At 45.0% G+C, this 22,877-nt stretch overlaps 1 protein-coding gene across 1 annotated transcript in view; it reads left to right on the top strand.

The window, feature by feature from the left end:
• LOC144487108 (mediator of RNA polymerase II transcription subunit 12-like protein) overlaps positions 1-22,877 on the top strand; it is a 596,823-nt gene that overhangs the window by 418,348 nt on the left and 155,598 nt on the right. The window contains 2 exon segments of the mRNA XM_078205170.1: positions 18,900-19,044; positions 19,167-19,285. Of these exon segments, the coding sequence (XP_078061296.1) occupies positions 18,900-19,044; positions 19,167-19,285 (264 nt within the window).

The following is a 22,877-nucleotide window of genomic DNA, read 5'->3' as shown; positions in this document are numbered from 1 at the left end:
TGTGCTGTCTAATGCTTCCTGCCACAATAACCTATTATTGACACTGACACTGTTGGTCAGGCTTTGAGCTAGAAGGCTATTTTTCACATTGTCATAAATATCGACGTATCTTTTGTGGGATGCAACCCTCAGTCTTTCTCAAACTTAAATGTTTTCAAAGGAACACTGAAAAATAACTTGCCAAATGTTTTTTCTTGGTTTACTTGGAGCCAAGCATGCAAATTTCACCGAGATGCATCATTGTGCTGTGTAACGAGATGAGTCCTCATCATTACGATGATAACATTCGACTCCATTGATCTTGTGTGCCACAGTAAAGCGGTGCCATTTAGAGTTGTTGACCTTATAAAAGGATTCATGTTTTTGATCTCAAAGTAACCATCTCCTCCGGGAGCCTGTTCCATCCATCAACCCTCCTGGAAGGGATAAAAAAAAATCTTTTACTGTTAGCTTTGAGTTTTGTATTTGTCCCACTTGCATTACTCAAGTCAAACAGTTTGCTTACTTCAATCCTTTGTTCTGTCACAAACCTTCCATTCAGTCTCCTTTTGCAAGTGGGTGGATGTTTAGTTCCCTTATTTGTATATTACCTTCATGTCACTCCTGAGCAGAGGCAATACAATAATGATGTTGACACTTAACCCATTTCAACATGGTATTTGCCACCATTTTGTGTTTTTTCCCTCTCATTATTCTTGGGATGTGAGTGTTATGGGCAAGGCCAGTTTTTATTGCCTTGCCTTTGTGTACAGCAAAACCAAATCCTTCCTGTTCCTCAAACAGGAAAGATGGTGTCCCTTTTTAACATGTATTTTCATAAGGATTCCTGAATCATGTGGAAATATTTCCAGCTAGGAGCAATTGCAAGGCAAAAATCTCACTATACATCCAGACGATGGAGCCTGTTTGATGCATTGCAATCACCAAAATTGCAGCCTTGAACCTGTTCACATTGTACCAATCTCGCAAAGATCTTTTGTGAGATTTATGGTTTTGAATTTTGTTTCTTGACCTTATTGGCGGCACGGTGGTACAATGGTTAGCACTGCTGCTTCACAGCGCCAAGGATCCAGGTTCGATTCCTGGCTTGGATTACTATATGTGTAGAGCTTGCATGTCCTCCCCGTGTCTGCGTGGGTTTCCTCCGGAGTGCTCCAATTTCCTCCCACAGTCCGAAAGACGTGCTGGATAGGTGCATTGGCCATGCTAAATTCTCCCTCAGTGTAGCCCAACAGGCGCTGGAGTGTGGCGACTAGGGATTTTCACAGTAACTTCATTGGAGTGTTAATGTAAGCCTACTTGTGACACTAATAAATAAACTCTATAAATAAATAAACTTGGTTGGTACCGAGCAATTGCTTGATCTGCTTTTGCACCTGATAAAATTGATGCAAGTTTGTGGTCACAATTTGGCCGTTTGGTGCGAACCCAATGTTCAACTTCAAATCATGGTCTCCTAGCATGTATTTGCTTGTCAAAGCACATCTTGTTTTAACTTGATGCTTTGCAATTTCTTCAGCTTGTTTGATGGTGTTGATGGCTTAAGATTTGTCAGCGCCATGCGGATGTTATGACTAATCATAAGTTCGGCCTGCGTCTTTCGGGTCAGTGTAATTTGATTTGATTTTGATTTAATTTGATGTATTATTGTCACATGTATTTGCACACAGTGAAAAGTATTGTTGCTTGCGCACTATACAGACAAAGCATACCATACATAGAGAAGGAAAGGAGAGAGTGCAGAATGTAGTGTTACAGTCATAGCGAGGGTGTAGAGAAAGATCAACTTCGTGTGAAGTAGGTCCATTCAAAAGTCTGATGGCAGCAGGGAAGAAGCTGTTCTTGAGTCGGTTGGTACATGAACTCAGACTTTCGTATCTTTTTCCCGATGGCAGAACGTGGAAGAGAGTATGTCCGGGGTGCATGAGGCCCTTGATTATGCTGGCTGCTTTTCCGAAGCAGTGGGAGGTGTAAACAGAGTCAATGGATGGGAGGCTGGTTTGCTTGATGGACTGGGCTACATTCACGACCCTTTGTGGTTTATTCTGGTCTTGGGCAGAGCAGGAGCCATACCAAGCTGTGATACAACCAGAAAGGATGCTTTTCATGGTGAATCTGTGAAAGTTGGCGAGAGGCATAGCGGACATGCCAAATTTCCTTCATCTTCTGAGAAAGTAGAGGCGTTGGTGGGCTTTCTTAACTATAGTTTCAGCATGGGGGTCCAGGACAGGTTGTTGGTAATCTGGACACCTAAAAATCTGTGGGGTGGATTGACATGTGAAAAGAAGGTTATTAGTGGATTGTTGAAACTTTTCTCCCTCTGGCACACTTGCTCTCAGACTATCTTTGGTTACCCTTGTTGAATCACTCGAATCCACTATGCAATAGCCGGTTGCGCCACAATTTCTGGTAGTGGTGAACTCTGTAACTTGCTAGGAACTCCATGAACTGACTGAAGATGAACTGCTGTCCATTGCTTGTCGTGATGTTTTCTGCCAAATCCCATTTTGTAAACAACTTGCCTGGAATATCAACAATCAAAGTGGTCACGGTGGAATTTGTTGAGTTGATTTCCAGCCATTTGCTGCTTAGATTATGAACAACAAACACCAATCATTGATGTGCTAAGGGCTGTTTGCACTTATCCAAATGTATCTACTTTGAGTGGTTGCCATGGTTTTGTTGGCTGTGGCAGTGCGGGCCACAGTTTAACATATTTTTCAGAGTGCACAATCTACTCAGTTTCTAATGAACCCTCCCACGCGACGATCGATTGCTGACCACCAGACTGCTTCACAGGATCACAGACATAGAAGATAGGAGCAAGAGGAGGCTATTTGGCCCTTCGAACCTGCTCCGCCATTCATTAAGATCATGGCTGATCATCCAACTCAATAGCCTAATCCTGCTTTTTCCCCATAACCTTTGATCCCATTTTCCCCAAGTGCTATATCCAGCCGCCTCTTGAATACAGTCAATGTTTTGGCATCAACTACTTCCTGTGGTAATGAATTCCACAGGCTCACCACTCTTTGGGTGAAAAAATGTCTCCTCACCTCCGTCCTAAATGGTCTACCCCGAATCCTCAGACTGTGACCCCTGGTTCTGGACTCCCCCACCATCGGGAACATCCTCCCTGCATCTACCCTGTCTAGAACTGTTAGAATTTTATAAATGTCTCTGAGACTCCCCCTCATTCGTCTGAACTCCAGCAAAACAATCCGAACCTGGTCAATCTCTCCTCATACATCAGTCCCACCATCCCCAGAATCAGCCTGATAAATCTTCCCGGCACTTCCTCGAAAGCAAGAACATCCTTCCTCAGAAAATTATTTCATCTAAATGACAAATAGATATCCTTCATGAGGAGGATTGCTGTCGTGCTTTTGGGAGAATGACTCGCGTTCCACACACAATACAGTTGTCATCAAGCAATGCGAGTTCCTTGTGTGATTTGTATTAAGTAATCAGTTCCTCTATTTCGCGATGGGAGCGATGGCCGAGTGGTATTATCACTAAACTCTTAATCCAAAAACTCAGCCAATGTTCTGGGGACCCGGTTTCAAATTCCGGCACGGCAGATGGTGGAATTTGAATTCAACAAAAAAAATCTGGAAATAAGAATCTACTGATGACTATGAAACCATTTTCGATTGTCGGAAAAACCCATCTGGTTCACTAATGTCCATTAGGGAAGGAAATCTGCCATCCTTACCTGGCCTGGCCTACATGTGACTCTAGAGACACCGGAATTATGGTTGACTCTTAACTCCAGGGAGGGACAATAAATGCTGGCCAGCAGCGACATTCATGTTCCAAAATTTAAAAACAAGGTCGCTTGGTTTTTAGCCTCCAGCTTACATTCTGTCGTGCATTCTACCTTCAATACCTCTCAAGCCACAAGATTTGTGGTCACGTGAAATCACCGTGAGCAAATAGTCTTCACTGTCGCAAATCGCTTTGCTACTGCTGTATGCGATTGTACAGATAAGTGTATCTGCTACTCGGTTGCATGAACCTGCAAGATACCCGACTGCAAAGTTGTACTGATGATCTGGCCATTTGTAGATGTGTAGAGGTTGATTACCAGAACCTGACCTTGCGAACAATGTAGTCAGCGCTTGGTGATCTGTGTGGCGTAAGAAGAGGCTGGCGTTCCCCACTCCAGTACAGTCCAGTACAGTCTTTGTGTTCAGTTTCTGACAACAGACAGATTGCATTAACTATTGAACATTTGCTTCCTTCAGTGTACCAAAGTGTCCAGATCCAATCGCATTTCCTGACACACATCTTGTGATATATGTTTCCGCGTGTGGGTCCAAATGCGACAGAGCTGACAGAGATGCTGGGTGGAATTCTCCTGAAAAATGAGTCATTTTGGGCGTGAAAGCCTCTGCGAATCGAGCCAGTACTGGCGGTGTGATCTGTATCGCGAACCTCAGGCACTTAGTCAAGTTCTCCCCCGTGTGAAATCTGCTGTGCCTGACTCACCAGGCGTCTGATTCACCCGACCCGGAGCGAGCTGAGTACTGCTATCAAGGGAAAGCTTCCTTTAGACACTTCCTCAGAACTCACTCCCAGGCAAGCCAGGACGATGGCTGTGGGGAGACCAGCTCCACGATTCTCGGAGGGGGATCTAACCAGGCATCTGGATGCGGTGGTTGCGGTAGAGGAAAGGCGGGCAACCATTTACTCCCATTCTGGCAAGAGACCTCCAAGCAACGTCACCAATGGGAGGTGGTGCCAGCTGCAATCAGTGCCAGCAGCCTGACCAGGAAGACGGGGGTCCAATGCCGCAAGAAAATGAATGACCTCTGCAAGGGTGAGTGACCACCTGTCACCCCCTGGCATCAGTCTCTTCTGTCAACCCCGAACGTCACCCTTAATCCACTTACTGCCACCTGGCAGCCTCCCAACACCCAACTTCCCAACATCTTCCTCAAAGCCCCCCGGCATCATAACCCAGTGCCCACCTATACCACTTGTTGTAGACCCCCAACCTGGCTCACAATGTCCTTTCGGTGTCCCTCCAGGAGGAGATAGCTCATCATAAAAGGGAGAGGGAGAAGACGGGCAGGGGGATGCCTGAGTTAAGACTCCCTACTCAACATGAAGGAAGGGCAATGGAGCTTGCAGGGGAGGACGAGGAGCGAGGCAGCACTGACAGCGAGGTTGGCCTATGCTGGAGAAGTGAGGATCCACAGCACCTTCACCCAGATGACTTGTCCCAAGTGAGTGGCTTCTTGCCCAGACTCCTATCCTTCCCACTCACTGAAACCGCACCCATTGTCACACAGGACCAACATCCGAGGAGGCTGGACCATCCAGAGAAACAACCCCGCCCCCCCTTGACAGCACCTCAGAGGAAATCTCCGAGGAAGACACCGGAGAGGCATCACATCTCTCACTCGCTCCGTCCATCATCGCAGAGACAAGCACATCGATCGATGATCTTAGCAGACAGGCTTCTGTGTCAGTATCGGATGAGCACCACAAAGCTGCTGATGTGCATCAGGCATTGGCTTGGTGACAGAAGATGGAGGGTGGTTGTCGAGAGTTATTTTTCAAACTGGGGGCCTGTGACCAATGGAGTGCCTCAGGGCATTGGTACTGGATCCACTATTATTTGTCATTTATACCAATGATTTGGATGAGAATTTAGGAGGCATGGTTAGTAAATTTGCAAATGACACCAAGATTGGTGGCATAGTGGACAGTGAAGAAGGTTATCTAGGATTGCAACGGGACCTTGATCAATTGGGCCAGTGGGCTGACGAATGGCGGATGCAGTTTAATTGAGATAAATGCAAGGTGATGCATTTTGGTTGATCGAATTGGGACTAGCTTAGTGGTTAAATAAAAAAGGGCGGCATGGACAAGTTGGGCCGAAGGGCCTGTCTCCATGCTTAAACCTCAATGAGTCTAAGACTCTAGAGACAGAATGTCCCAGGGATTGGGTAGTCGGGGGTCTGCTGGATCCCAGGACACAGTGCCTCCCAGCAAGATGCCGAGCCTCTGGACACACTTTTTCCTGAGCTGCTGGAGATGCAAAGGCAGAGTCGCGAAATCCAGGAGGGATTGTCACCGACATTCCTTCAGCTGCAAGGCTAATGGGAGGAGACGCAAAGCCTTCAGTCGCAGGAGATGCTGTCGGTGTTGCGTGACACCCAGGCCAACGCTGCAAGGGTGGCAACCGCAGCGGAGAGTCTGGGCAGAATGTCAGAGCCATGAGTGGCAAAGTCCAAGACTTGGAGCAGTATCCGAGGACCATTTGTCAAACACCTTTTTTAACCTTACATTTGCAACTTCACAACAGCAGTCTATTCTCTGTGTGCAGCAAGCTGCCTGGATGTAAAAAATACCGTCAGACAAGCCTCAGAGTTCCAACATCATCCTGCTTAAAGAAAACCCATTAAAAAAAGGAGTTAACCAGATCTCAGGTGTGCAACCACAGAACCTCTTGAGAGTTTATGGGGTGTGAAATGCTGCCCAAACAAACAGCCTCAATGGGATCGATGAATGCAGACACCAGCTGGATAACCATAGTGCTCATAAAAGTTAATCGGGTGTGCAATCTACTATAAACAAAGAACTGCAGTAGGATCAATGCAGGTAGACTTCTTCAGTGAAACCACAGAGCCTATTCAAACTTCACGGGGCATGAAATTCTTCTCCCAAGAGAGAAGCTGCAGAATAGCACCTTCCTGTGCGAGGGTTTTAGGACAGACAACCTGCAGATGTGCTGTGCACTGTTAAAGGGTTTTAAAACTGAAAGAGAACAGGCCTAAGGGGGAGATCCTGACCTGGCCCCCTCATCTCCAGCCCGACCCCCCCCACCCTTGAAGGACCCTCCTCAGCATCTAGTCAACGGTTTCTTTCCCATTGTGCACCCTGACAATAAGTGGAGAGCAGAACTCACCTCTTTCCCCCTCCCCCATCGGAATCCTTGGCGCCTGGGTCACATTTTTAAAGGCCAGCAGTAATTGGCGTCGACGTGACATCCCACTGATAGGCGGCAAGACTCAGTGAGGCCGGAACATCTGATTTCAATCTCGTTAATGAGATTGAATTGCATTCAAATCAGGTTCTTGCCCTTGCTGTGCATGAACATGATCATGGAAACGGGAAGGGCTTGGGAAGATCGCAATTTGAGTTTCCACCGACGCAAATCCCACTTTTGGCTTCTTATCAGGGTTGGCGGCCAAAACTGGATTGGCACCCGCAGCTAACTGGGCCAGAAAATCACCCCCGCCATCTTAACCTTTAATGTGTAAAATGCTGTTTGATTTGCAATTGTCCATTGCCTGAGTGCGTTTTTGTGCAGGAGCTGATTTCTGTGCATTTAGGAATGACATTATGACTGTTAGTACCAAGGAATTATGCCGATTCTTTCATGTTATGCAGGATCAGAAGAGCAGGAATGGCCTTGACATTGGTGTGTGTAGGCTGTACTGCAGATTGCTGTCACTCCCTATTGGAGAAGGTCAATCTCTGAGGTCGCAATTGTGCGTTTGCTCTTATTGAGTGTCAGCGTCTACTGTGCGAGTCGAGTGAGCGCCACTGATAACCACTGATTGTATTCTGGTTGTCAGGTAGCTTGAGTGTCCCTTCAGTGCCTGACGAATCTGATGAAGCACTCTTCTGGAATGTTCCAGGTGCTAAAACTGCGGTATTGAAACTCACCTTCCTGAGTAATAAAAGTTGTAAAACATTGGTTTTGCTCCACGAGCAGTATCTGGAAATAGTGTCATCACATGTCGAGCTTTGTGAAGACCATGCAGTTATGAAATGATGCTGATAAGTTTTTAGATCACAGGAAGTGGATAATTAACTGGAATAATTGCTTTGTTGACCATCTTATGGTCGACACATAGTGTAAGTTTAACATTTTTGTATTATGCAGTGACTAGGTTAGATACCCACAGCGATGCGTTGGTTCGCTCAATAATACTGTCTGCTTCAAGTCGTTTTTGTTTCTGTGCCACTTCGGCGTGGATTGCGAATGGCACCCAGCTCACATTGTAACAAAACTGGCAGAATTGACATGTCAAACTAAGCTTGACAATGCCCCTTAATTTCCCCAAATTTGCTAAAATAAGTCCAAAGATGTGCAGGTTAGGCGGATTGGCCTAATTAAATTAGCGGGGTAAATATGTGGGGTTACAGGGATTGGGCATGGCTGATATTGTTGTCAGTGCAGACTCGATGGGCCAAATGGCCTCCGTCTGTACTGAAGGGATTCTATGATTCTATGACCTCTGTCACGACCTGGGTCTGAGCATTCTTGTATGACATCTTCGAACCTACGAGTTGATTTGGACTGTTTTTTACAAATTTAATACATCATCCCTCCTAACGTAAGTGTTCCCTAATCTGTGGAATTGAAGATTTTTCACAGATTAGTTAGTTAGTGTGTCAAATTTACATGTCGAAACCAATAGATGCAATGCCGCCATATTGTGCTTCATGGGCTTGCTATTTTCCTGGCATCTCTCGTGAAATGAGCATTGTTTAATTATCAGATTATTTCTCGAGAGCATTGAAATATCAAATGTAGATTTGCCTTTTGTCAGCTGCTCCATTGTTTGCTGGTCTCCCCTCAGACAATGGGTGAATATTGGCACTGAAACCGCTGCTATCTCTAAATAGTTCCATACCTGTGGCCAGCAAAGAGGTCTTTAGCTCCAAAGTCCATGAATCCCATTGCGTGGATGGATTTCCCGGCAGTGATGGGAAAAGTGCCAGAGTCAGTAAATTGTTCACCATTTGCCCTTCAGTTATTGCATTTGGCACTTCAGAGAAATGGAGAGACAACACTCACCAGGTTGTGTGTTATTTTTATTCATTCGTGGGACATGGGCGTCACTGGCCAGCATTTATTGCCCATCCCTAGTTGCTCTTGTTCAGACGGCAGTTGAGAGTCAACCACATTGTTGTGGCTCTGGAGTCACATGTAGGCCAGACCAGGTAGGGACAGTAGATTTCCTTCCCTAAAGGACATTAGTGAACCAGATGGATTTTTCCAACAATCGACAATGGTTTCATGGTCATCAGTAGATTCTTAATTCCAGATTTTTTTTATTGAATTCAAATTCCACCATTTGGAATTTCACCGTGGCGGGATTCGAACCCGGGTCCCCAGAACATGAGCTGAGTTTCTGGATTAATAGTCTAGCGATAATACCACTCAGCCGTCACCTCCCTATATGAATCTGAAGTCTGAACATGCTATGAAATTCAGTCATAGTGCACGAAGGGCAATAGACATGTCATTCCATTAGACAGAGCCAGTTTTGTACAGCAAAACTTCACATCAGGCATGGGACAATGCAAAGAGGGCAGGCCTTCACGACATGAACTTTTATCAAAATACTTCAAAATGTCTGCAGCCTAATGCTTTAAGCGAGGATCCAGTTTAGGATGGCCACACCCTCAGGCTTGACGCACAGTGGAGTAGTCGACAGATGCACATGATTGAACACCAAACAGTTGAACACAACACCCTGGAGGAGTTGACTGGCGTTGTGAGAATGTACATCTCCTCATTAAAATATGTTTAACCATCAAAGAGCAGCCTTAACTTTCCACAGCAAATTTAATCGATGAATGTAATAACTCAGGAAGCCCGACTGTGTTTATTGTTAAACACAAATAAAGCCACTACTCCGTGCCGTACATTACACAAGTCCCAACTGGGACAACAGTCCTACAGACCCTTTCCGGTGTCTACCTTATAAAGGGTTCCACCTGGGTAGGCCATTGCCTGTTACCAAGGGAACCCATATACATCGAGTCCCACAGGGAAATCAATGAGAGGTTCCCCATGCTACTCATGGGGGTTATCATAGTGAACAATGTGCAAATGCAGCGACTCAATGAAATCTTTGGGTATCTTGAGGGTGATCTGCTGTTTTCACAAGACTAACTCTGGAGCTGTGCAAATCACCGGCAACAATATCCCCAGATACCTCTTTTCCTTACCAAGCATTGTTTGATTATTTATACAATCAGAATGGTGGAGACAGATGCTATTAAACTGTCTGCCATTCTGGCAGCAAATTCCCAGCTAATATGCGGTTAGTGCCTACTCAGCAACTTTGCAGTTCATTTACTGTTAATGGACTTGCTATTTTAAAGTGGAAAAGGAAGGGTTAAATTTCATCTTGAATAAAAAGTGCTCTTTCAGTACTACTCACCCAACATCTAACACTGGATTCTCGCTCTCAGCAAATTCCCGTTTAAATGTTTCACTCTGCCAGGAGTTCATTTGGCCGGTTCACTCTATGCTCTGACAGATAGAACCGCTAATAAATAACGTCCAGATACGCACCAGTTTAAACTGGTCAGTCAAACCCCAACCACACACTATCTCATTAAAATCGAGGCAATGACTTGCAGTTGAATGCGAGCATGCATTTTTTAAAATTGATAAACTATGTCAGATTTCAGTTTGATGCGAATACATTTTCAGTGGCACTTGCCCACTGCTTGGCTCACAACAATCTGAAGTGGATTCCTGCAGGATGCCGTCTTCACTATTTCTAAGATCTTCTCCTTTACCACGCCCATATATTTCACTTTGATTATAATGCTCATGGGACTTGGGAGTCATTGTTCAAGATTCTCTTCAGGTTCGGTCGACAGTTAGGAAGGCAAATGCAGTGTTAGCATTCATGTCGAAAGGGCTAGAATACAAGAGCAGGGTTGTACTTCTGAGGCTGCATAAGGCTCTGGTCAGACCCCATTGGGAGTACTGCGAGCAGTTTTGGGCCCCATATCTAAGGAAGGACGTGCTGGCCTTGGAAAGGGTCCAGGGGAGTTTCATAAGGATGATCTGTGGAATGAAGAGCTTGTAGAGCTTGCTGTTTGTCATTTTCATAAATGACCTGGATGAGGAAGTGGAGGGATGGGTTGGTAAGTTTGCTGATGACACGAAGGTTGGTGGGGTTGTGGATAGTCTGGAGGGATGTCAGAAGTTACAGAGGGACATAGATAGGATGCAAGACTGGGCGGAGAAGTGGCAGATGGACTTCAACCCAGATAAATGCGTAGTGGTCCATTTTGGCAGGTCAAATGGGATGAAGGAGTACAATATAAAGGGAAAGACTCTTAGTACTGTAGAGGATCAGAAGGACCCTGGGGTCCGGGTCCACAGGACTCTAAAATCGCAGGTGGAGGAGGTGGTTAAGAAGGCGTATGGTGTGCTGGCCTTTATCAATCGAGGGATTGAGTTTAGGAGTCCGGGGATAATGATGCAGCTCTATAAGACCCTCGTCAGACCCCACTTGGAGTACTGTGCTCAGTTCTGGTCGCCTCATTACAGGAAGGATGTGGAAAAGATTGAAAGGGTGCAGAGGAGATTTGCAAGGATGTTGCCTAGATTGAGAGGCATGCCTTATGAGGATAGGCTGAGGGAGCTCGGTCTTTTCTCCTTGGAGAGACATAGGATGAGAGGAGACCTAATAGAGGTATATAAGATGTTGAGAGGCATAGATCGGGTGGACTCTCAGAGGCTTTTTCCCAGGGTGGAAATGTCTGCTACGAGAGGACACAGGTTTAAGGTGCTGGGGGGTAGGTACAGGGTAAATGTTAGGGATAAGTTTTTCGCACAGAGGGTGGTGGGTGAGTGGAATCGGCTGCCGTCAGTGGTGGTGGAGGCAAACTCAATAGGGTCTTTTAAGAGACTCCTGGATGAGTACATGGGACTTAATAGGATGGAGGGTTATAGGTAGGCCTAGAAGGTAGAGATATGTTCGGCACAACTTGTGGGGCCGAAGGGCCTGTTTTGTGCTGTAGTTTTTCCATGTTTCTATGTTTCTAGGAACAGTTGAGGACTCTGGGTCTGTACTCATTGGAGTTTAGAAGGATTGAGGGGGGATCTTATTGAAACTTACAGGAAACTGCGAGGCCTGGATAGAGTGGACGTGGAGAGGATGTTTCCACTAGTAGGAAAAACTAACACCAGAGGGCACAACCTCAAGCTAAAGGGACGATCCTTTAAAACAGAGATGAGGAGGAATTTCTTCAGCCAGAGAGTGGTGGATCTGTGGAACTCTTTGCCACAGAAGGCTGTGGAGTCCGGGTCATTGAGTGTCTTTAAGACAGAGATAGATAGGTTCTTGATTAATAAGGGGGTCAGGGGTTATGGGGAAAAGGCAGGAGAAAGGGGATGAGAAAAATATCAGCCATAATTGAATGGCGGACCAGACTCGATGGGTCTATACTTATGGTCTTATGTTGTACCTTGTTTTACCTAAAACCTTTTTTTTAAAAGTTATGTACCAGAATGAAGTGAGTTTTTCTTTACTCAGCATTTCTGAAATGAGGGGGGATCTTATGGAAACATATAATATTATAAAGGGAATAGATCAGATAGAAGCAAGGAGGTTGTTTCCACTGGCGGGTGAAACTAGAACTAGGAGGCATAGCCTCAGAATAAGAGGGAGCAGATTTAGGACTGAGTTGAGGAAGAACTTCTTCACCCAAAGGGTTGTGAACTTGTGGAATTACCTGCCCAATGAAGCAGTTGAGGCTACCTCATTGAATGTTTTTAAGGCAAGGATAGATAGATTTTTGAACAGTAAAGGAATTAAAGGTTATGGTGAGCGGGCAGGTAAGTGGAGCTGAGTCCATGAAAAGATCAGCCATGATCTTACTGAATGGCAGAGCAGGCTCGAGGGACCAGATGGCCAACACCTGCTCCCAGTTCTTATGTTCTTATGAATGCACAACCTGAAACAATAGCAGATTCAAATCATAACCTTCAAAAGGCAACCCAATGTATATTTGGAAAGAATACATGTAAAAAATTTTAATGTTTATTCCTGTCAGAAGTAGGCTTACATTAACACTGCAATGAAGTTACTGTGAAAATTCCCTAGTCGCCACACTCTGGCACCTGTTCGGGTACACTGAGAGAGAATTTAGCATGGCCAATGCACCTAACCAGCACGTCTTTCAGCCTATGGGAGGAAACCGGAGCACCTGTAGGAAACCAATGCAGACACGAGGAGAATGTGCAGACTCCACACAGACTGACCCAAGCTGGGCATCGAACCCGGGTCCCACTGTGCCACTGTGCCGTCCTGTGTCACCATGCCCTTTTTTTCAGTAAATTTCAGGAGTCTGGGAAAGGAAGCAAAGGATTAATGTGTCGCTCTTTCAGAGAACAAGAATAGGAATGATGAACTGAATGGTCTCCTTGGGTAAATGATATCCCGGTTCGGATTGACGTTAAATGCTGCGGTTCCCCAGGACATTTGGAGATACTCCCCTGATTCTTTACTGTCACTGTTAAATTGAGCACAAGCAACGATAGGCGTTCCCTTAAAATATATAAATAATAACTAAAATTGAGCCTTTATGGATGATGCTTCCCTGCATAAATTAGGCAAGTGGTTAGAATTAGCCTAAGAGAGGCAATCTAAAAGATGGTATTTGTAGTATGGTATTCAAGTTAAATGTTGAAATCTATTCCTGATTTGGATTTGATTTGATTTGTTATTGTCACATGTATCAGTGTAGAGTGGAAAGTATTGCTTCTTGCACACGATACACACAAAGCGAGAAGGCTTAGACATGACTTCATTCTGAAAGAGGAATGGTTAGTTATTTCCAACTTGACCTCATCCGCATTTTTCAATTGTTTTGCTCTAAAAAGGAAGCTCAACATTTGCAGGGCATTTCCACCCTTTTGGATTAGTTTCGTGATTAAAGAGTGCTGCCCAAGACAAATCACTGAGTAAACGTTTGCACTCGTGTTAGTAGAAACCAACTTACATAATACAGTTACTTCACATAGGATCATAGAATCCTACAGTGCAGGAGGCCAATCGACCCATTGAGTCTGCATCGACTCTCTGCCGGAGCATTCCACCTCGACCCTATCCCCATAACCCCACGTATTTATCCTGCCAATTCCCCCCTAACTTACACATCAAATAAACAGGTTTACTTGATATCACGAGCTTTCGGAGCGCAGCTCCTTCATCGGGTGAGACTCAAAATAAAATACCAAATAAACCTATTGGACTTTAACCTGGTGTTGTGAGACTTCTTACACATCAAGAAGACACTAAGGGGCAATTTTTCAGCGTGGCCACTAACCCGCTCACCTTTAGACTGTGGGAGGAGTCCGGAGCACCGGAGGAAACCCATGCAGAAACGGGGAGAATGTGCAGGCTCCACACAGTCAGTCAGCCAAGCTGGGAATTGAACCCGGGTCCCTGGCATTGTGAGGAAGCAGTGCTAACCACTTTGCCACCCACACTTAAACATCTACCAACATTCAGTAATCAAGGAGCACTCACTAATTTAATAAAAACTCTGCCTTTTGTCTTACCATCTGAACAAGTAATGCACAAAAATGTTCAAGCATTCATCGTGCGAATGAATACTGAGATTCCATGCCCAACAATGGTGTCCATTATTTGTTTATATTTGCTGTATATCAGTTTAACCCACCTGAATTCTGCAATTAACCAAAAAGGCTATTTCTATCTTATAGAAATGTGTGTTGGGTCTGACAACAGTAACACCAGCGCAAAGGATCTCAGTCATAGAAATCATAGAAATCATAGAAACCCTACAGTGCAGAAGGAGGCCATTCGGCCCATCGAGTCTGCACCGACCACAATCCCACCCAGGCCCTACCCCCACATATCTTACCCACTAATCCCTCTAACCTACACATCCCAGTGCTCTAAGGGGCAATTTTTTTAACCTAGCCAATCAACCTAACCCGCACATCTTTGGACATTCAGTGGCACATTCGGTGTTGGGAATACCTCTGAGTAGAGGTGTTTATATGAGATTTGATAGGGTAGACGTAGGGACAATGCTTACACATATGGGGGGAGTCCTGAACAAAAGGATATATATATGTAAGATACCCATCTTTCAATCCAATAAGGAACTCAGGAGAAGCTTCCATACCCAGAGAGTGGTGAGAATGTGGAACCCGTTAACACAAGGTGCAGTTGAGACAAATAGCAAGGCTGCACTGAAGGGACAAGTACAGGGGGGCCGGATGATGGGTGCATTTGCAGTGTAAATACCAGCGTGGGCCGAAAAGCCTGTTTCTGTGTTGAAAATTCATTGCTGAAGGCAGGTTACCATCGATGGAAAGTGCTTTTCTTTTCTCCCTCTCCTGTGTGTCCTGGCAAGTTTAGTGCCTGTCAAAAGATGATGGGTGGGATTTTCCAGCTAATCCTGCCGGCATATCCAGCTGGATATTTCTGTTAACACAGTAAGAAGTTTAACAACACCAGGTTAAAGTCCAACAGGTTCCACTTGGAGCCGACAGTTTGCGGTGTCGATGGTAGTGATGATGTGGAGATGCCGGCGTAGGACTGGGGTAAACACAGTAAGAAGTTTAACAACACCAGGTTAAAGTCCAACTATAACCTGGTGTTGTTAAGCTTCTTACTGTGTTTACCCCAGTCCAATGCCGGCATCTCCACATTATTTCTGTTAACGCAGCATTTGCAGGGACATCTTCACTCTGTTTCTGTCCACTACACAAAGTGAACTGGGCTTTGTTGAAGAGAAGCTCTACCATTCTTTCTTAAAGTTAAAACTGTATCGCACAATACAGTCAAACACGAACTACAGTGGTGCACGAAGGGGCCTAAAGACACAAAGTGAGGTTTTTTCCCAGACGGTGCATGCCTGAGATTCATTGGGTCTTGGGGATGGCGATCATGGAGCTGAAGAAGGAGGTGAATTTTAGTTTAATTCCTAGAATTTTGAATAATTTTGAATCTTTTTCATGGCACACTGGGGGGGGAGCGTCTTCACAGTACACCAGCGAACCACTGCCTTACACCAAACCCCAAGAAACTCCGAAACAGTTAAGCCAATCATAGGCCCCTTAGTGCACTGCTTTGATAAAGGGTCATCCGGACTCGCAACGTCAGCTCTTTTCTCTCCTTACAGATGCTGCCAGACCTGCTGAGATTTTCCAGCGTTTTCTCTTTTGGTTTCAGCTTCCAGCATCCGCAGTAATTTGCTTTTAAGCCACTCATAGATAAACCTGCAATGTTCAGTTACGAATGGAAATCAGTGCTGGCCTTGCTAGCAAGGCCCACATCACGGGGATAGGGCCGAGGTGGGATTGTTGTTTGATGGGCCGAATGGCCTCCTTCTGCAGTGTATAGTTTCTATGATTTTTGAACAAGATAAAATCAAAAGGGAAAGGTCACTGGACATGATCTGAGTACAATAGCCAGAACCCTTGTAAAGAGAGAAACTTTGATATGATTTATTTTCCTTGTAATAGAATCAGAGAATGATACAACGCAGAAGAGACTAGTCGGCCCACAGTGCCTATGTCAGCTCTTTGGTAGAACAATCCAATTAATTCCACACTTCTGAGCTTTTTCTTCTTTTGGCTTATCATTTACTTTCTCTCTTATGTGAGGAAAAGTTCTCACTGAGAGAGAAGATAACGCATGTGACCCATTTCCAGACCAGTGCGCCCTTCCTGCTGTTAGGAATTGTGAACACAGACATAATACTGGTTTTTGTGGTGTTTCATTCCCTTTGTTATGGTGAAATTAAAGTGATGGACACAAAATGGTTACCTGGCACACAATATGGACTCTGGGAAGGGACTTTAAGAGGCACTGACTTGGGCACAGACAGTTACACAAAGAGTTAAAACCTGTAGTATCTAAATTGCTGCAGGAAACTGGTCAGACCTTGAGGCACCTTAAGACTTGAGATAAGAGCAGACCCAGAACAATGAGTTTGATAACAAGGTCAGCCACTGATGGGGACATAAATGCATAAATGTAATGAGATCAGCCACCGATGGGAACATAAATACATAAATATATATTTATGTATCGAAACCAGTCATTGATAGAGGACATAACTGCATGAATGTATCCATTCTATGTACAATGATGTGTTAACTGAGCATGTCCATACCTGTCTGCTTGTAACGATGTGTTAACTGTCGATCTACTCAACTTGTAACGATGTGTTAACGGCTAATGTCCGTAATGCCTATTGTCTAAAAAGTATAAGAGATGCTCAACTACCATTGTATAGTTGAGAAGGTAGCTGCCAAGTACTGCAGAGTACCAGTGCTTTCTCCTAAAGCTTTGTCCAAAATAAAACTGTTTTGTTGAACCTCCAAGTCTGACTCCAAAGTGGTAAATTCCCCACAACACCTTCCTGTTGAACTCATCTGGCCACAGTTCTCCAACGTCCTGAAGAACGCAGCAGAAACTAAGTACTTGACATCCAGGGTAGCGTGTGCACTGTGCAACCCACCCTCAACACATTTCTTACTGCACCCTAACCTTGAGAGAGATACAAGAATGTTGCCTGGGTTAGAACAGTGTAGCTTGAGGAGAGATTGGATAAATTGGGGTTATTTTCCTTGGAACAAAGAAGGCTGAGGGATGACTTGATAGAGGTGTACAAAATTATAAGAGGAAGAGATAGAGTGGACAGGATAAAATAGTTTCCCTTGGCGGAGAATTCTAGAACCAGGGGATATAGATTCAGGATAAGTGGCAGAAGGTGTAGAGGGGACATGAGGAAGAACTTTTTTACGCAAAGGATGGTGGGTGTCTGGAATTCGCTGCCAAGTTGATGGTGGAAGCCAAGACCCTAAACTCTTTTAAGAAGTACCTGAATCTGCACCTTAAGCATTGTAAGCTTCTGGGCTATGGGCCGGGTGCAGGAAGATGGGATTAGCAAGGAAACCTAGGTGTCCTCAGGCTGGCATTGATAAGATGGGTTGAATAGTCTCCTTCTGTGGCATAACAGTTTTATCGTTCTATTGTTGGCGTCAGTTTTGAAACACAGAGGGGAGGCCTCAGGCCTCTGATATATCAGAGGAAAGATGGGCCCCTCTTTATTGAGATATACCTGTGTTTGTTGCTTTTGGTGTTACAGTGCATGGGAAATAGGGAGAGACTGCGAATCAACCCCAATTATTCTACCTTGTTGCTGTCAGGTAAACCTGTCTGGTTAACAGTCACATCCAGGTAGCATCCTCCTTGAATTGGCCAGAATGTTTCCACTGTTCAAGCCGGTGGGATTTTCCCATCCCGCTGCAGGGAACGGAGATTTGGCTGGGCACCAAATTCTTCAACCTCGCTGCAGCAGGAGCATGGCTGAACAGCCAGTAAGATTGCGCTCATTGTCTTTCACATTTATGGGATGTCTAATTTGCTCTTGTTGCAGCTTAACCTGTTTACAGTAGTTGGATTAATAACTGATTTGATTTGAATTTATTTGTTATTGTCACATGTATTAGTATACAGTGAAAAGTATTGTATCTTGCGCGCTATACAGACAAAGCATACCGTTCATAGAGAAGGAAATGAGAGAGTGCAGAATGCAGTGTTACAGTCATAGCTAGGGTGTAGAGAAAGATCAACTTAATGCGAGGTAGGCTCATTCAAAAGTCTGATGGCAGCAGGGAAGAAGCTGCTCGAGTCGGTTGATACGTGACCTCAGACTTTTGTATCTTTTTCCCGATGGAAGAGACTATGTTCGGGGTGCTTGGGGTCCGTAATTATGCTGGCTGCTTTGCCGAGGCAATGGGAAGAGTAGACAGAGTCAGTGGATGGGAGGCTGATTTGTATGATGGCTTGGGTTACATTCACAACATTTTGTAGTTCCTTGCGATCTTGGGCAGATCAGGAGCCATACCAAGCTGTGATACAACCAGAAAGAATGCTTTCTATGGTGCATCTGTAAAGGTTGGTGAGAGTCGTAGCTGACGTGCCAAATTTCCTTAGTCTTCTGAGAAAGTAGAGGCGTTGGTGCACAAAGGGATCTCATACAAATATGCTAAGCAGCGGAAGTTCATTGCCGACATATTAGTTACCAGCAATGTTGTGTGGATTTAATTAATGTGCCATGCTCATTAATCACAGGACGAGACTTCAAGTCACGAATGCAATCAGCGAATGATTCTTCTGTACGGAGTGGGGAAGCAGAGGGATGAAGCCCGACACCAGCTGAAGAAGATTATCAAAGACATTCTGAAAATACTGAACAAGAAAAGTACAGCAGAAACCAGTGAGTCACGTGTTACTGATGTTAGCGGCGGCCATTTTCATACTCGCTGTAACATTTTATGGTATTCAAGGACTTGTGGAATTAATGTCCTGTTTGTCTGTCATTGTCTTCTGTTTGTGTAGCTGGTGATGAAGGACAAAAATCGAAAAGGACCAAACAGGAAACCCCTCTAACCCTAGAGACTATTTTTGCCAAACTTCAACAATTGTCCTATTTCGACCAACATCAGGTGACATCCCAGGTACGGAGTTCTATTCTCACTCATGCTTCAACATTGTACCGTTAACAGCAGGAGGTTTACCATTAACACAGGGAAGGTTTTATTGAATATGTTTACGCACGCCCCATTATTTTGGGCGGCTCAGTGGCACAGTGGTTAGCACTGCTGCCTCTCAGCGCCGGGATCCCCGGTCGATTCCTGGCTTGGGTCACTCTCTCTGTGGTGGAATCTACACGTTTTCCCCGTGTCTCCGTGGGATTCCTCCGAGTGCTCTGGTTTCCTCCCACAGCCCGAAAGGCGTGCTAATTAGGCGCATTGGCCATGCTAAACTCTCCCTCAGTGTACCCGAACAGGCAAAATACTGGCTGGGCAAGTTCCACCCAGGCTGGAGCTTGAGTCCCAGGTCACCTGACCTGATCTCTTAAAGGGGCAAGTCCCCAACATACATAACAATTCTGTGAGTTTCTCAATGGGCAAATGGCACTTACCATTTGGCTATTTTCATTGAATTTGATTACAGTAACGTCACTTATAAACACACTTGGCAGGCGGGATATTTCGGAGAGATTGGGTATGCTTTTTGCATCTTGTTAAAATGTGGTTAAGTGCTGCTATCTATTTACATAAATGCCACAGAGTGGTGCCGACCACCACTTTACCTGTTTTCAATGCCTGACGAATAGCTGTGAAATTAGTCTTCACTTTCTTACTGCTGTGATTATTAACCTGGGGGGATCACCCAATTCAACCAGATTGACCAATAAATCATTATCCTCAAGAACTGCTTCTTCCCTGCTGCCATCAGACTTTTGAATGGACCTATCACAAATTAATCTGATCTTTCTCCACACCCTATCGGTAACTACAACACGATATTCTGCACCCTATCCTTTCCTTCTCCTCTATGCACTCTATGAACGGTATATTTTGGCTATAGTGCGCAAGAAACAATATTTTTCACTGTATTCCCATAGAGTCATAGAGGTTTACAGCATGGAAACAGGCCCTGCGGCCCAACTTGTCCATGCCACCCTTTTTTTTAAACCCCTAAGCTAATCCCAAGTTCCCGCATTTGGCCCATATCCCTCTATACCCACCTTATCCATGTAACTATCTAAATGCTTTTTAAAAGACAACATTGTACCCGCCTCTACTACCATCTCTGGCAGCTTGTTCCAGATACTCACCACCCTCTGTGTGAAACAATTGCCCCTCTGGACACTTTTGTATCTCTCCCCTCTCACCTTAAACCTATGTCCTCTAGTTTTAGACTCCCCTACTTTTGGGAAAAGATATTGACTATCTAGCTGATCTGTGCCCCTCGTTATTTTATAGACCTCTATAAGATCACCCCTCAGCCTCCTACGCTCCAGAGAAAAAAGCCCCAGTCTATCCAGCCTCTCCTTTTAACCCAAACCATCAAGTCCCAGTAGCATCCTAGTAAATCTTTTCTGCACTCGTTCGAGTTTAATAATATCTTTTCTATAATAGGGTGACCAGAACTGCACAAATTATTCCAAGTGTGGCCTTACCAATGTCTTGTACAACTTCAACAAGACATCCCAACTCCTGTATTCAATGTTCTGACTGATGAAACCAAGCATGCCGAATGCCTTCTTCACCACTCTATCCACCTGTGACTCCACTTTCAAGGAGCTATGAACATGTACCCCTAAATCTCTTTGTTCTGTAGCTCTCCCCAGCGCCCTACCATTAACTGAGTAAGTCCTGCCCTGGTTCAATCTACCAAAATGCATCACCTCACATTTGTTTAAATTAAACTCCATCTGCCATTCGTCAGCCCACTGGTCCAATTGATCAAGATCCCGTTGCAATCGAAGATAACTTTCTTCACTGTCCACTATGCCACCAATCTTGGTGTCATCTGCAAACTTACTAACCATGCTTCCTATATTCTCATCCAAATCATTAATATAAATGACAAATAACAGTGGACTCAGCACCGATCCCTGAGGCACACTGCTGGTCACAGGCCTCCAGTTTGAAAAACAACCCTCTATAGCCACCCTCTGGCTTCTGTCAAGAAGCCAATTTTGTATCCATTTAGATACCTCACCCTGGATCCTGTGAGATTTAACCTTTTGCAACAACCTACCATGAATAATTTCTTCCGCTGCCATCAGACCTTTGAATGGATCTACCCTATAATAAGTTGATCTTTCTCTACACCCTACCTATGATTGTAACACTACATTCTGCATTCTCGCCTTTCTTCTCCCCTATGTACTGTATGTACAATATGCTTTGTCTGTATAGCTTGCAAGAAACAATACTTTTCACTGTATTTCAATACATGTGACAATAAATCAAATCAAATCCCACTTTAGATTGAATAAATGTCATGCAGTACAGTCCCTGCCACTTGATAACTAGATTAGGGATCCCAGGTCCTTACCACTTCAAATTCCTGGGCAGAAGTGAGTCTGAAGGATTTAGCACCCATTGCATATAATCTTAGAAATGTTGTTTACATTCCCACACATCAATTTTGAAGTCCAGATTAAACATGGATGGCTGAAAGCATTTCATTTGTTGTTCGTGAACACATTTTTCAATCTTGGAATCAAAATAGTGTTTTTTCTTTAAAAGAAGATTTAGTACAAGCCCTTTTTTCAGTTCAGGTCCCTACACTGACACACCAGGAAAACTCTTCCACTGCCCACAGTTGCACACAAATTCATGTTTCTGCAGGTAGGGTGGCATGGCACGGTGGCGCAGTGGTTAGCACTGCTGCCTCACAGTGCCAGGGGCCCGGGTTCAATTCTGGCCTCGGGACACTGTCTGTGTGGAGTTTGCACATTCTCCCTGTGGCTGCGTGGGTTTCCTCCGGGTGCTCCGATTTCTTTCCACAGTCCAAAGATGGACATGTTAGGGGGATCGGCCATGCTAAATTGCCCCTTAGTGTCCCAAGATATGTAGGTTCAGGGGATTAGCGGGGTAAATATGTGGGGTTCGGGGATAGGTTCTGGGTAAGATGCTCCGTTAGAGAGTCGATGCAGACTCGATGGGCTGAATGGCCGCCTTCCGCACTGTATGGATTTTATACAGAAAATCTCTCAGTGCTGACGACTGTAGTTGCTGATGGTGGGAATCATGTTTGTGTGGACCTGCCTCTTTCGCAGGGACCATTGAACCCCCACAGTGCCAAAGGAGGCCACTTGGCCCATTGAGGCTGCACCGACTCTCCAAAAGAGCATCTTACCCAGGTCCACCCCCGGCCCCCCATCCCGTAACCTTGCGCATTTACCCTGGCCAATCCACCAAAGCTAAAGTTAAAGTTTATTTTTTTAATGTCGTAAATAGGCTTACATTAACGCTGCAATGAAATTACTATGAAAATCCCCGAGTCGCCACACTCTGGCTCCTGTTCAGGTACACTGATGGAGAATTTAGCATGGCCAATGCACCTAACCAGCACATCTTTGGACTGTGGGAGGAAACCGGAGCCCCCGGAGGAAACTCACGCAGGAGAATGTGCAGACTCCACATAGACAGTTACCCAAGGTCGGAAATGAACCCGGATCCCTGGCGCTGTGAGGCAGCAGTGCTAACCACTGTGCCACCCAACATCTTTGGGCTGAATGAAGCTGTG

Source organism: Mustelus asterias, chromosome 3 (genome assembly GCF_964213995.1).
Source record: "Mustelus asterias chromosome 3, sMusAst1.hap1.1, whole genome shotgun sequence".
NCBI lineage: Eukaryota > Metazoa > Chordata > Chondrichthyes > Carcharhiniformes > Triakidae > Mustelus > Mustelus asterias.
This window is presented reverse-complemented; position numbering and strand designations above follow the sequence as displayed.